This window comes from Paramisgurnus dabryanus, chromosome 8 (assembly GCF_030506205.2).
Source record: "Paramisgurnus dabryanus chromosome 8, PD_genome_1.1, whole genome shotgun sequence".
NCBI lineage: Eukaryota > Metazoa > Chordata > Actinopteri > Cypriniformes > Cobitidae > Paramisgurnus > Paramisgurnus dabryanus.
Window position 1 is genome coordinate 19,542,168 of NC_133344.1, and position 15,985 is coordinate 19,558,152.

The window sequence follows — 15,985 nt, forward strand, 5'->3', positions numbered from 1 at the left end:
CCCTTAGCATCCTCCCTCTATTTCTCCTTGGGACCTGTCCATGGTGCCGAAAGCCCTGCAGGTCGCTGCTTTTGAGCCTTTGCAGTCTGTGAGTATGACGTTTTTCACAATGAAAACTCTGACCCTGCTCGCACTGGCCTCTGTTAAGAGTGAAGGGGACCTCCATGCACCAGGTGGTGAACTTGCACCTATCACGTTCACTAGGTTCTATAGTGTTTGCGTCTCCTCACCTGGTGGAACATTGAGCAGCCCGTATTTTCGCTACACCAGAATGGAAGGCTGTTTGGTCAAAAAGCATGAAAGTTCTCTTTTGACCACCCTCCACAGCCTTGATCAGCTGTAAGCCTCTCACTAGCTGCATTCTCTGTAATCCTATGTGTTTGGCTCAGGCCCTCACATTGCATACCCTACGTGGGGTTCCCTTGTGAGTATTTTCCGTGGGGTTAATCCTCATAATACCACATTTTCCCTCAGCAGAGCCCGCTCTGCGTCTCCTCAGTATGTCTTATAACTGTCTATTTATGTAAACCCATTGGTTGTTCATATCATGTGCCACCCGATTACCCATCCAGCATTCCAAGCTCTGCTCAGTCAGGTTGCTTCCCAGTTCGGTGGTTCACTATTGTGGGTTAAGGAACAAGTAGTGACCGGCCTCTTGCAGCAAAACCTTTTTTTCCGTCTCCTTAGTGGATTTGGAAGGTTTTGCTGGGAAATGCAAATACCTGCATGCCAAGTTTATTGGCATTTTAGTAGTTTCTCGAAGTTCATTGGTCTCTATAGTGTGTTTCCAATTCGTCAGTCACAACGTGATGTCTACGTTACCTTCTGTCAGCGAACGAGGGTAACATACGTAACCAAGACGTTCTACACAGTTCACAGTCTTTGCAACATGTTTCAGCAATACAGTTCTAATATTTATAGTCTGTTTCCAAACAATTCTCTGAAATGAATTTACACGGACTTTAAGTTAAAGGTGCTGTGTGTAGATTTTAGCAACCAATGGCCTAGTCCACAGTTAACCCCTACTTTTTAAAGTATAGAGAAGCAACGGTAGCTGCCACAGGACAAATACGTTGTCTGAGACAACATAGTGACAACATGTGTAGAGCAGTTTATCCATTTAGGGCTACTGTAGAAGCATGGTTGCGCAAAATGGCGAATTTCATGTAAGGGGACCCGCAGTGTGTTTAGATAAAAAACAGCTCATTCTAAGAAAATAAAAACATAATAGTTTATTATGTAAGGTCTTTATACACCACTAAAAATATAGTTATGTAAACTACATTGCATTCCTGTCAAGAGATCCTCCTAAAAGTTATACAGTGCACCTTTAATAACAGACCTCTGCTCAGTTTAATGAATATTTTATACTAATATAGTTTATATACTGTATATAGTTGTGTTTATTTAATTGTGTAAAAGATTAAAATAACCAATAATGTTTTGACAAAAGTAAAAAAATCTTTCTTTTGTAAGCAGTACTGAATCCTTGGACATTTGCTTTGACCCGCCAGACTGACGTTTAGTGAACAGCAGGGATTTAGAGTGAGCAGTGTCAGTCAAAAGGCCTCATTTCCCCAAAGTCTTTATTTACCTGTTTCCCTCTCTCTGTCTCATAATATGATGAAGCATATATTTGTCTTAAACAATAAAGCATTAACCCCTTCAGTATTCTCTGTGGACAGAACACATAATGGTTAAATAAACACATCAGGTTACTATTATAGCAAACAACTGACAATCAAATATTGTTCTTGTTACTATGGTGCTAAACGAATATTATAAGAGAGGTGCTGATATGACACACGCAAAAGGAATAATGCCACATGAGATGGGTTTTTGAAGTGAGTCACGGGAAAGCCAATGAACAAGAAGCCTTTTGCATTCCTAAACTAAAGACTTTCAGGACGTTATTGATTCTCATACAAGAAAATGGAAATTATTTATTTGAGCTTTTGTTGGTTGTTTAGTTTGTTATAATTGCTCTTGTAATATTATATAGATTTGATCCAGAGAGCCATGCCATCTCAAAATGTTTCAACACCAATCATTTCCGAATTTGTGATTTTGGGATTTGACACTGTGGAGTACAAACTAGTCACTGGAGTTGTTTTGCTTCTGATATATATTCTTACAATGTTTGCTAACACTGCCAACATATGTTTCATTGCCATGGATAAACGTTTGCACCAGCCTATGTATATCTTTATTTGCAACCTAGCTTTAGTGGATATGCTATACAGCAGTAGTGCCTGTCCAACTATGATAGGTATCCTTCTAGCTGGTTATAAAACTATTTCCTTTATCCCCTGTATACTTCAGATGTGTGCTTTTCATTTAGGTGGCTTCATGGAAATGTTTGCAATTGGTGTCATGGCGCTGGATCGTTTGATAGCCATAAGCAATCCTTTACGTTATCCTGTTATTTTAAATTGTACTCGGACTGTTCTGATCAGCGTCTTGCTGTGGCTGGTGGCCGGATCTGTTTTGTTATTTGCCCTGGCTACTGTTCTTCCTCTGCCCTTCTGTTCCTCAACCATCCAGTATATTTTCTGCGAGTATGCATCTGTCATCAGGGCCACTTGCGTGGATCCAAATCCATATTTTAACATGATATCCAGCCTTCTATTTGTGCTGCTGTTTGGCATGTTTTCTTTTATCTGCTTGTCTTATATAAGGATAATAGTAGCTGTCATGAAAATGACATTGAAGAGCAATAAAAAGAAAATGTTTAATACGTGCTTAAGTCATTTGATAGTAATCACCTGCTTTTATGTACCAATGTTTGTACGGGTAATTTTAACACGACTTGGTGTGGTTTTAACAACAGATGAACGCCATGGACTTATGGTCGGGGCCATGCTTGGCTCTTCTTTGGTAAATCCTTTTATATATTGTTTTAGAACTAAAGAGATCAGAAACAAAATATTCAGATTTTTTTCAAAAGTCGCATCTGAATAAAAAGTGGATTATTTGTCAAAAACAGCTTCTTCTCAAAAGCTGCAAAATTATTGAACTCTTAAATCTCATTATTGAGTACTGTACACTCTTGAAATTAATGTGTTAAAACAACATTTAATGTGTTGTCCTTAACTAGACACATCTCTGTGTTATTTTTGGAACAATACACTTTGTGTTGTTTTAATACATCTTGTGTTGTCCATTTAATTTTTTTGAACACAAAATCAACATGAAATGACACATAATTTGTAAAAAATTGCACATAATGTGTTAAATAGCATAACATAAAACACTAGGTAAACAATTAATTACAAACCTTTCTTAGATATATGCAATACTTACACATTTATAATAAGGGCAATATTTATACCTGCATCTAACTTCACCTGCTGATAGTTTTCTACCCCAATCGACTTTGCAGCTGTATTTACTTGCTATTTGCAACCTAATACATGATAACTTATAATATTACTCAACGTTTTACTTTTTATATTCTGTTTACTTTCACATTTGGCAACTGTAGGCCTACACTGCTTAACGTTACACTGTTTATATTTATAAGTCTACTTGCACATTTGCACAGTTTACTTATTATTCTGTTATACATTAAACTGTTTATATTCAGCACTTGTATATTTTTATATTGCTCATCTTCCTGTAAATATGTAAAAATGTACTCCAATTTTATAATGCACTGATGGAGGCTGACACACATTTCATTTTGTTGTGCTTGCAATGACAATAAAGCTCTTCTGCTCCAGATTCAAAGGAAACCAGTTCATATTCATAGCACATTCTTGTCTTTTAAAATGTTCTCATTTAGCGCATATGGTAAGTTCACAGTATAGGAAAGATTCCTCCAAAGTTTCTTCCTTAATGGAAAAGTGACCTAAATGCTCAAAACATCCTTTCATTTTTATATATACTTTGGTGAAAGTCTGTATATAGTTAGGTGAAATTGCTCCATTACCATACATTGGTTATTATCACATTCACTAGAGGAATATGTTAGTTTTAAGCAGATTCAAAATAATTTCTGATAAGGAATGGCCCATATGCATGCTTAACTTTGTCAAAAATCCAGATTTTTATGTTTTTTTATTATTCTGGATAGCATATTGACCTGACAATTCAGCACCCTCCTTTATTTTGGTAAGTCGCATTAACTCTTTTAATCCATAATAATTGTGAATTGCACAATGAAAAAGCTTGATATTCAAGTTCAACTTACAGGGTCATGTATTGTAATTCATACATACTGTATTTTGTTGGTACTTTCTTACATTTGAGAGACAATGTCTTAGACACTATGTCTAAGAGAAAACCAGAACATTTTCTGTAACACAATTTACAAGCAAATTCTGCTTAACATGGCATCCAAATGTGAAGTTTTGTTATTTTAATTTAAGTACCTTACTTGTTTCTCAAAAACGTAAATATCTTGTCTCTCAGTTCATCAGTCCTTAAGCTGTATATGATGGGTTCAACATTGGGGGAAGTTTGTTCTGTACATCATGTAAGAAGATTTTATACAGAAAACAGTAAATCACAAAAAAAAATGTACTTTAGCTGGATTTTTAATTCAATTCAATTCAATTTTATTTATATAGCGCTTTTCACAAAAGTCAATTGTTTCAAAGCAGCTTTACATAAATAGAAGCAGTGAAAAGCACAGAAAAACGACAGATAGCACAACAAAATACATGATAGCATGAGCAGTTAAATTTGCTGCGGCTATGACTCAATATTATAAGTGCACGTAGTACTAAAGCAACGTATAGAAGAGGAAGCTAGGTAAAGCCCAAAAAGGCTGCCTCCCCGGGGTGAAAACCCCCTAGGAGAAAAAAAACCCCCGGGCTTTTATCCGAGGAAAAATAAGTCCTAGGAGGGAAAAACCCTTGGGAGAACGGTTAAGGAGATTTGGCGGAGATTAAGCGGTTCTGCCGGTGATCGTTGGTCAGGCATCAGCTGGGCATAACGTTGAAGGACGGCCAGTAGATCAGAGGTGTGCCGACTTTCACATCTACCGGGACTGGGTCTGTTTGTCTCGTTGTCCTCGGGTCGAGGACGAGACAGGGAGAGAAAAACAAAATCGTATTAGCGTAGCGGCCGTTCATATGTATTGAAGTGTCACACAGTGATGTGGTTTAACTCAGCTTAGTTCCAGACAGACTAACTATTGCGGCATAATTATATTATCCACAGTTGAGGATTTAGCAAATTGGGGGCCCAATGCGAGGGTATATATGGTAAATAAAGGTCACCTTCCGATCTTTAAGAAAAAAAATGAAACCTGACGACCCGTTTGACTAAGGCCTAAAGCCCCACTGTCGTCGTTAATGCAGGTTCAGTGGCAAACGGGTCTATATTGTATACCATTTACAGGACCAGGAGAAAACGCCAAAAACATCGCAACCCGACCATACGTGCTAACCCGTTTGACTAAGGCCGGAAGCCCCACTGTCGTCGTTAATGCAGGTTCAGTGGCAAACGGGTCTGTATGGCATACTATTCACAAGACACACGAAAGCGCGAAAAACGCAACCCGACCATACATACCAACCCGTTTGACTAAGGCTGGAGGCCCCACTGTCGTCGTTAATGCAGGTTCAGTGGCAAACGGGTCTGTATGGCATACTATTCATAAGACTTACGATAGCGCCAAAATCGCAACCCGACCATACGTGCCAACCCGTTTGACTAAGGCTGGAGGCCCCACTGTCGTCGTTAATGCAGGTTCAGTGGCAAACGGGTATGTATGGCATACTATTCACAAGACACACGAAAGCGCGAAAAACGCAACCCGACCATACATACCAACCCGTTTGACTAAGGCTGGAGGCCCCACTGTCGTCGTTAATGCAGGTTCAGTGGCAAACGGGTCTGTATGGCATACTATTCACAAGACACACGAAAGCACCAAAATCCCAACCCAACCATACATGCCAAACCGTTTGACTAAGGCCGGAAGCCCCACTGTCGTCGTTAATGCAGGTTCAGTGGCAAACGGTGGCAAACTATTTAATGCAATTCATTTTAAGTGTTCATGCAGAAAAGGTTTTTATTTATTTATTTGGTTTGTCTGTGTTATGACCATGAGTGCTTTGTTCCGTGAAAATAACTATTGCGAGTTAAGAACCTTTACTAGACAAATTATGCTAATGCTTTGTTGAAGAGAAAAGTTTTAAGTCTAGATTTAAAATGATCGACTGTGTCTGATTCTCGTACATCGGTTGGTAAATCATTCCAGAGCTTAGGGGCTAAGTAGGAAAAGGATCTTCCACTTTTAGACACTTTTGATAGTCTAGGGATAATCAATAGGCCAGAATTTTGCGACCGTAGTGTGCGTGATGGATTGTATTCTGATAGTAATTCTCTAAGATATGAGGGTGCTAAGCCATTTAAAGCTTTGTAGGTGATTAGTGATATTTTAAATTGGATGCGATATTTAACTGGTAGCCAGTGTAAAGATGCCAGAATTGGGCTTATGTGGTCATACTTCTTAGATCGAGTAAGTACCCTTGCAGAAGCGTTTTGAACTAGCTGAAGCTTGTTGACCTGATTTGAATGGCATCCCCCGAGTAGTGAGTTACAATAGTCTATTCTAGAGGTCATAAAAGCATGAATAAGCTTCTCTGCGTCAGATGTAGACAGTATATGGCGTATTTTTGTGATATTTCTAAGATGGAAGAATGCTGTGCGGCAGACGTTGGCGATATGACTATCAAAGGATAAGTTGCTGTCGAACATCACACCTAAGTTCCTAACCGTGGAAGATGGCACCACCGTACAGCCATCTATGTGCAATTTGTAATCTGACATATTATGTTTGTAGCGATTTGGTTCAATAATAAGTACCTCTGTCTTATTGGAGTTGAGCTTAAGAAAGTTATGTGCCATCCAGTCACTAACATCGCTAATGCAGTCTTTTAGCTTAGAAAACGTGTGTGTTTCGCTGGGATGCGAGGAGATGTAAAGCTGGGTATCATCCGCATAGCAGTGAAAACTTATGTTATGTTTCCTGATAATGTCTCCTTGGGGTAACATGTATAACGAGAACAGGATAGGACCTAAAACTGATCCCTGCGGTACACCGTATTTAACCAGGGAGTGATATGACTCTTCCTCATTTACATAAACAAAGTGATAGCGATTGGTTAGATATGACCTAAACCAGGCTAGCGCCTGACCACTGATACCAACATAGTTTTCTAGTCTATTGAGTAAGATTCTGTGATCTATTGTGTCAAAGGCTGCACTAAGGTCTAGTAATATAAGAATTGAGATTTCACCACGATCGGATGTTAATAGGAGGTCATTTGTAACTCTAAGCAACGCTGTCTCTGTGCTATGGTGGGGCCTGAATCCTGATTGGAACTTTTCATATGTACTATTATTTGTCAAGAATGTGCGTAACTGGCTTGCTACTAACTTTTCTAATATTTTCGAAAGAAAAGGCAGATTTGAGATTGGTCTAAAGTTATTAAGTTCTCCTTGGTCAAGCTGTGGTTTTTTAATCAGCGGTTTAATAACTGCTAGTTTGAAAGCTGTTGGAACGTATCCTATTTCTAGCGATGAGTTAAAGATATTTAGAACCGGGGTTGACACTACAGGGAATACTTCTTTAAGTAGTTTTGTGGGAACGGGGTCTAATATACAGGACGATGATTTGGATGATGTGACTAGTTTAGAGAGCTCATCTATTGTAGTAGGTTTAAATGAATCAAGATGTTCGTATGGTAGTCTAGTGTTAAGTGAACTAATGGGTAGAGTGGTGGCTGCCTGGGTAGCTACGATGTTTTCCCTAATAGCCGAAATTTTGTTAGAAAAGAAGTTCATGAAGTCGTTACTACTGTGTTGAAGTTTACTATTGGTTTCTGTTTGTTCTTTGTTTCTAGTCAGTTTCGCAACTGTGCTAAAGAGGAAACGAGGGTTATTATGATTCTCATTTATAAGCTTGCTAAGATATGTAGATCTGGCGGTTTTAATAGCCTGTCTGTAGTGTTTAACACTCTGTTTCCATGCTGCGCGCCATACTTCTAACTCTGTGCTTCTATAATTTCTTTCCATTTTTCTAGCTGCCTTTTTAAGGGCTGCGGTGTGATGGTCATACCATGGAGCTGGCGGTTTTTCTTTGAATCTCTTTTTTCGAATGGGAGCAACGGAATCCAATGTGTTAGAACAGACATTGTTTAGGTTTTCTATTTCAATATCTAGATCGTCACAGTTATCTGCTACATGTTTCATTTGGGACAGGTCTGGAAGAGTGCTAATAAAGCTATCTTTAGTGGTGGAAATTATTGTTCTGGCTAGTCGGTAGCATGTTGTGGATTGAGTGATCCTATCTAGAAGTACAGTGTATGACACAAGGTAATGGTCAGAAACTGCATCACTCTGAGGTGATATTTTGACACCATTAATTTTGAGTCCGAGTGACAGGATTAAGTCTAATGTGTGCTTACGAGTATGCGTTGGCCCTGTCACGTTTTGTCTAATATTGAGAGAATTTAGAACATCTATAAACGCACGTCCTAATGCGTCTTTTGGGTTATCCACATGGACATTAAAATCACCAACAATAAGAGCTTTATCTACAGTGACTACAAGCTCAGATAGGAAATCTGCTATTTCATTAAGGAAATCTGCATGGTGGCCCGGTGGTCTATAGATTGTCGCTAAAGCAAAAGAAAGCTGTTTGTGGTTACGATCAGTTATTTCCATATTTAACAACATTACTTCAAATGATTTAAATTTTAGCTCAGATTTTTGGTTTACTTTAAAAATTGTGTTGTATATTGTAGCTACACCACCCCCTCTCACCTTTAATCGAGCTTCGTGTTTATAATAATAGTCTTGAAGAGATTCATCTCTTAATGTATTGTTTTCTAATTTTATTTTAATCAGATTTGTACCAGATGTAACAAGCGGTGCCCTGTATTTATTTGTTCGGGGAACAGATACAGTTGAAATGTGCTGATATTTCGGTAAGATTGACTCGAAGTGCTGGGATATAAGTGGTCTTGACATATCACGGCAGCTAACAGACGGACGGTTAAGCCGATCCGTCTGTTTCCTGACCTGGGCCCTGGATAGTCAGACTATATCAGAATTAAGACTATTGATCAGATTTCTAGTGAGTATAGCACTTCCTTCCGATGACGGATGAAGGCCATCTCGGGTTAGGAGGAATGGTCTTCCCCAGAAATGCTTCCAATTGTCTATAAACCCTACATTATGCTGAGGGCACCACTTTGACATCCATCCATTGAGAGACACTAGTCTACTATGTGTTTCATCTCCCCGGTAGGCGGGGAGGGGACCAGAGCATATTACATTGTCTGACATTGTTTTTGCAATTTCACACATCTCCTTAATAGTATCTTTGGTGATTTCCGACTGGCGGAGCCTGGTGTCATTCGTGCCGGCGTGAATAACAATCTTAGAAAACTTCCGCTTAGCATTAGCCAGCACTTTAAGTTTGGATCTAATGTCAGACGTTCTGGCTCCCGGTATACAGTCGACTATGGTGTTTGGTGCCTCAATGTTAGTGTTCCTGAGTATAGAATCTCCAATGACCAGGGCACTTTTAAAAGGTGTTTCAGCTTGTATACTCCTTAGGGGATCGAATCTGTTAGAAATTACCGTAACGTTATGGGTCTTAGAAGGACGCCTTATATGACTATGCCGCCTGACAGTCACCCAGTTTGACCGCCGACTTGACTCTGATGACGGAACCGAGCCATGTGTATTTTGATAAACACTATGCGCGCTCGATACAGTATTTGTAATATTTACATTAGCATCTGATGTCGGAACCGAGCCATTAGTCTTTTCGCTCGATAGATTATTTGCGACAGTAACATTAGCGGTTTTGCTATCCTCAACTAGCGTTCGGATGCGCGATTCTAGTTCAGCAACCTTCTCAGTTAACCTTAATACTTCAATACACTTAGTGCATGTAAACCCCTCTATGCTAACAGCAGAAGCTAAACTATACATGTGGCAAGTAGTACATGTTACAATAACAAGCGGAGTCTTACCGCTTTCATGCTGGGCGATGGCGTCTTCGTTTACCCGAACGCGGTCCCCGGAGCTGCATCGCGTGGGGTGTTCGGTTGTGACACGCCTCGGTCGCCTGCGAACGTCTGGGGCCAGGGTGATGTTTGGCTTGCTGAATCTGCGAAGGCCGGGCAGCGGTTCCTCCACAGCTTCCCGATCGCTTTCATGCCGTTCACGGTCCGTGAAGCTGCATCGCGTGGAATGCTCGTTTGTTGCGCGCCTCGATCGCTTGTGGACGTCGGAAGGCAGGGTGAAGTGGGCGCTGTACCTCGCCTTGGATCTGCTAAAACCGGGAAACAACTCCTCCACAGCTTCCCGCTCAGGTGAGGACAGGTCAGAAAAGCATATATCAGATGAATCCGCCATTAGATCGTAAAAAGCTAGCTTCAGCCTCCACCGTTTGTGGATGCTAGCGGGCTATATGCTAACACTGGGTGTTTATTAGTGATAAATAGTTTCACGTGGTAGTACTGCTCAATAATCGTCACGGTAAAGTATTCCTATGTAAAACTAATAAGTTATATTATATAAATAGAAATAAGATGGTAAAAAAAAGCTTTTAGATGATGAACTCGACGGAGCTACGATGCACGATCTGTTCAGCGTGACGTCACAAACCGGATGTCCTCACCCTTGGTCACATTTTTTTACAGACCTTGGTCACATTTTCATGCCATCATAAACAGATTTGTCAGCAATATACATCATTACAATAGACAACACAAGAAGAATAAAAACAAGAAGTGACATTGAGATTAACAAAGGCCTTATTTATAGAGCTAATGAAGAGTTAATTTGGTCTTATTAACCATTGTTGTTTAAACTTAGAAGTAATTCGATTCTTCTATGTCTTGCTAATTACCAAAATGTTACTCACCAGTATTCAATTAGTAAAGTTATTATGTCTAAACACAGCTAACCACATGTAAGGATGTGGTGTATGCAGATAAATCATCTCGGTTACGTATGTAACCCTCGTTCCCTGAAGGAAGGGAACAGAGAAGTCACGTCGTGACCGACACATTGGGAACCGCTTTGCGCACACCTATCTGCTTAAAGAAACTATTAAAACGCCAACTTGGCATGCATCTGCCGGCACCGTCCCATGGCTCGGGTATTTAACGAGAGGCAGGTGCAATAATCAAATCAGCTTTTTTTGCTGAGAAAGCCGAGTATCAGTCCCAGGCTGGTATCAGCAATGGAACAGCAACTTGTGGCGACAGGACGTGACGTCTCCGTTCCCTTCCTTCAGGGAACGAGGGTTACATCTGTAACCGAGACGTTCCCTTTTTATTTTTACAAATTGGGAATCCATGCCAAAGCGCCACTGAAGCTGACCCTTCCAGTGCCTACAAAAAACCTTCCGACTTCAATCTTAAGAGGCGGAACCTGGGTTTTATTGCAGAGAGGCCGGTCACTAATAGTTCCTTAACCCACAATAGTGAACTAGCAACTGGGAAGCGAATCCTGCCTGGGCGGAGCCAGGAAACGCTGCTGAGCCAACCCTAGAAGAAATAACCACTGGGTGGCGCTGAAGCCAATAGATCTATAAATAGATTCTCGGAATATTAACATACTAGAAAGATGCAGAGTGGGCTCTGCTAAGGGAAAACACGGTAGATTAGCTCCACGGAAAATACACCTCAAGGGGGCGCTATATGGGGGCCTAGCCAAACACAGGTTTTCTGGAATGCAGGTAGTGAGAGGCAGAGTGCCGATGCTCTGCAACATCAGCCTTTAAGGCATTGGAGGAGAACAAAAACTGTTTTTGAGAATTTTTTGCTCTAATGGCATTCCATAGTGGTGCTGACGTGCAGCACCAAAACAGAGGCTGGAAGCTGACACACGAGCCGACCTTCGGTGTTCTCACTGGTTTGAAGAAAAAACCAGAGAGGATACGAGCTCAATACGAACACTATAGAATATACTGAAAGTATTAGGTGTTGCCCAAACAGCAGCTCTACAAATGTCTGTTAGCGAGGAACCACGAGCCAATGCTCAAGATGATGCTACACTTCTCGTAGAGTGTGCTCTCAAATTAAAGAGATAAGGAATACCCTGCCTTTCATAAGCAAGGGCGATTGTGTCTACAATCCAGTGAGACATTCTCTGCTTGGTGACAGCTTTCCCTTTTTGCTGACCACCGTAACAGAAAAAGATCTGCTCTGAAGACCTAAAGCTTTGAGTTCGTTCCACATACACACGTAATACACGTACAAGACATACTGTAACAAAGCCATGTCTGGGTCTGCCTCAGTGGCGGAGTGGCAACCAGGAGAGTGGGGACGTTTCCCGGTGGGCTGGTAGTGTTTTGAGGCCGAAAGGACCGGTCTGATAATAGCCTTGCTTTCAGTCTTTTGTCATGCACTCCCGCCACACATTGTATTTCTCATGAAGAAAAACTATTTATCATATATGTGCTGCAGTGTCCAAAATGTATCTGACCGCACTCTCTATCAAGCCTGTTTCCTTCGGAGTTCTAGTCGAGCATGCCGAGTATGCCACTTATCAGCCAATCAAAAAAAAGAAAGAGGCTACATAATAGCCAATCAGAAAATAGCACTGTTGTATCTGGATAAGATTTAAAGGAATGTCACCGGGTGACTTAGGGCGGAACTGAAAATGGAGAGGAGAGGTTCCGCCCGGATAGAATTTTTAAGCGCACCCTTCACTTCCTGGTCTCCCGGGCAACGCAAATTGTGCAGAAACGAGCCACAGGTGCAGCATATTAAAAAAGCAGCTCCGATTGGAGGAAGAGATGAGGATGGGACACATAAATGGAGCTGTAGCAGCACACAAGAGAGTTGTTGTTTCGGGCACGAGGTCCACTACTGCCTAGGGCAGACCCAAATCACACGCTCCGTCCTCGGAGGAGCCGGAGGGCGCCGTTGATCCACAGAGCGCTTAGAGCGAGAGGAGAGAGTACGGCAGCCAAGAGAGGCAAAAGAGGACGGAGCTGTGAGGGAGTTGTTTCGGGCATGAGCGCCTTTTTATTGCCTAGGGCAGACTGAACCACACGCCCCGTCCTTGGAAGAGCCGGAGGGCGCCGTTGATCCACAAGAGCGCTTATAGCGAGAGGAAAGAGTGCGGCAGCCAGGGGAGGCGAAAAGGACGGGGCTGTGAGTTAAAGGAGCACTGCAACGGAGGTTTTTTTTTTAAGAAACGTTGATTCGAAGTCTTGTTGATTACCTTAGTATATTTACGAAGGCATCCCGAACCTTAAAGGTTGAAAAACACACTGAGTGTTTGATGAATGGAGACCAAGAGAAACCGGGGATTGAAACTGACATTGTTGTGAGTACCAAGTGCAAGTTGTAAATGTCTTGTGTATCGTTCTAGCTGCATGTGAGATTCCTCTAGGAGGAAGGAGACGGCCCTACCCCTATTATAGCGTGGTGGGTGAGCCGAGTGGACATTCACCGACGCCGTCACAACGACGACACCACTAGCTGGGCCGCATTATTCATCGCCAGGTCTGACCGAAGTGAAGTAAAGGAAGACGGGAGTCCTTTTTGTGCACTGAGCGTGGTGGGTGAGTCTTTGTGCTGTGAAAACCTTTAAGTTGACATGGTGTTGTATATTGCTGTGGGTTGCTGTGGATTACTGTATGTCCTGTCTGACAGACCCCCGCCTTCACGCACTTCGTTCAGGGAAGACCAAGAGGCTGCCGGCCTTAGCTTAATACAACTTTACATATGTTGTGAGCGTGTTTCAGATCACAGAAAGTAGCACTGTGCCCCGGGACGATCCTTGCCCGCCTAGACATTTGGTGGGTGTGGCGAGCGGAAACGAAGAGCTGGAGAAGCAGCAGCATTGTGAGTACGATTTGTGGCTATTATCATTCAATACTGTCAACTGTGCGAGTCTTATTGTTGAAGAGAGCGAGGTGAAGCGATCTCATCGTCCCGTGGCCTCTACAAAGGGGCGCCCCTGTCCAGCGTTCGAACGCCTGACGGCAGCGAGGAAAGGGAAGCGCTCGGCCCGGTGAGACGTTGAGCTATCCCACCCCCCTGCCACCGCACAGTCATCGAGAGGGTTCGCCCCCGACGCCACGTAGGGACGACTTGCTCCACTAGACACTGTGTCCAAGTTGATACCTGTGAAGGGAAGAACAGAGAGAGTGAATAATCTGAGGAGAGATCGAAGAAACCTGTACTTACGGTACGCTGTGTCCAGCAGAGAGGTGAGAGCCATTCAAAGCCGATTAACTGTGCTTCTGTGTCCAAGTTGATACCTGTGAAGGAAAGATCAGAGAGAGTGAATAATCTGAGGAGAGATCGAAGAAACCTGTACTTACGGTACGCTGTGTCCAGCAGAGAGGTGAGAGCCATTCAAAGCCGATTAACTGTGCTTCTGTGTCCAAGTTGATACCTGTGAAGGGAAGAACAGAGAGAGTGAATAATCTGAGGAGAGATCGAAGAAACCTGTACTTACGTTACGCTGAGTCCAGCAGAGAGGTGAGAGCCATTCAAAGCCGATTAACTGTGCTTCTGTGTCCAAGCTGATACCTGTGAAGGAGAGAGCAGCGAGAGAGTGAATAACCTGAGGAGAGATCGAAGAAACCTGTACTTACGGTACGCTGTGTCCAGCAGAGAGGTGAGAGCCATTCAAAGCTGATTAACTGTGCTTTGTGCTTAAGTTGTTACCTGTGGAGGATAAAGAGGAAATACTGAGTAACGCGACGAAACATTGAGGACAAAGGAGCACGCCACGGATAGCAGAGACCAGGTTGGAGCCTGAGTCCCACGCCTCCCCCCTGGTCCTCAGTGTCCTGGACATTCCGTTGCCTCTTGTTCCCTGTCTGCGGCCCACCTGGAGGGCAGAGACGGATATTAGTTTTAATTCCCCCTTCCCCATTTCCCAAGAACATTTTAACTATTTATTAAATCAATAAAGAATTATTTTTATACTTACCTGTCCTTGTTGTTGTCTGGTCATTGGGTTGGCTTTGGGGACCTCCTCAAGGTGGAAGTTGAAGAGGGGCGTGGCTTTAGCCATTAGTGGCCACCCCCTGGGTGTGACAGGAACAACCAATAAAAAAGAGCATATCCTCGTTCACCCACAGAGGAATGGAGCTCCGAGCATCACTTTGAGCACAGAGTAAGCCTGATCTCCTGTTTTAATGTTACAACAAATGCACAACTTGTTTGACACAAACAATGACAACTTGACTGCTGTTAGAGAATGTTTCCCAGATAATCAGTATCAGTTTTTCATGAGTGTCTGTAACTTAGCCAACAGTTTTACAGCCTGTTCACTGACAACACCTGCTCAGAACATGTAATCTAGGCCTTGTTATATTTTCATTATCACACAATGACTGAAGTTTTGTCACATTAAACATCTCTCTCCAAATAGGCTTAATAATTTTATAAGCAACTGTTTTGCAACCAAATTAAGCTTTAGCTTACCTGAAACTAGGGAACTGTTGTTGACTTCTAGATCTTTTAAATAATAATTATTACACTTGGTATTTCATGTTGTTGTGTAGTCATTTTATTGTAATTTTAGATTTCAGCATTTGCTTGTTACAGGGAACCATTTTTTTTTACCACCGAGGGCTGGAGGTCTATGAAATTTCCTGTTAGATTTTTTGGTCCCACTCCGCCCCTGGTCTGCCTCCTCCAAAGGCAGCGCTTGCAAGTTCACTACCTGATCTTTAAAAGGAGTGGTGCGAACCTTAGCCACGTAGCCGGACCTGGGTCTCAGTTTAAGCTGGATTCAGCAGGTACACACTGAAGGCACGAATCGTTGACACAAAATGCATGAAGGTCCCCTATCCTTTTGACAGAAGCCAATGCGAGAAGAGTTAAAGTTTTCATAGAAGAAAACTTAACACTCACAGAGTGAAGAGGCTCAAAGGGAGCGTCCTGTAAGGCATTCAGCACCACGGACAGGTCGCAAGGAGGAATAGCGGGAGGGCGCGAATTAAGGATTCAGCCTTCGTGCACCTCTTAAAAGCCTA

At 42.2% G+C, this 15,985-nt stretch overlaps 1 protein-coding gene across 1 annotated transcript; it reads left to right on the forward strand.

Moving 5' to 3' along the window:
* Positions 1–2,019: 2,019 nt before the first annotated feature.
* On the forward strand, positions 2,020–2,961 carry LOC135770412 (olfactory receptor 6N2-like). Its single transcript, XM_065280108.1, has one exon. It carries the CDS (start codon positions 2,020–2,022, stop codon positions 2,959–2,961), a length of 942 nt encoding a protein of 313 aa, XP_065136180.1.
* Positions 2,962–15,985: the final 13,024 nt, after the last annotated feature.

Excerpts from the sequence above, each read along its gene's own strand:
- LOC135770412 (XM_065280108.1), top strand. The coding sequence starts at position 2,020 with ATGCCATCTCAAAATGTTTCAACACCAATCATTTCCGAATTTGTGATT.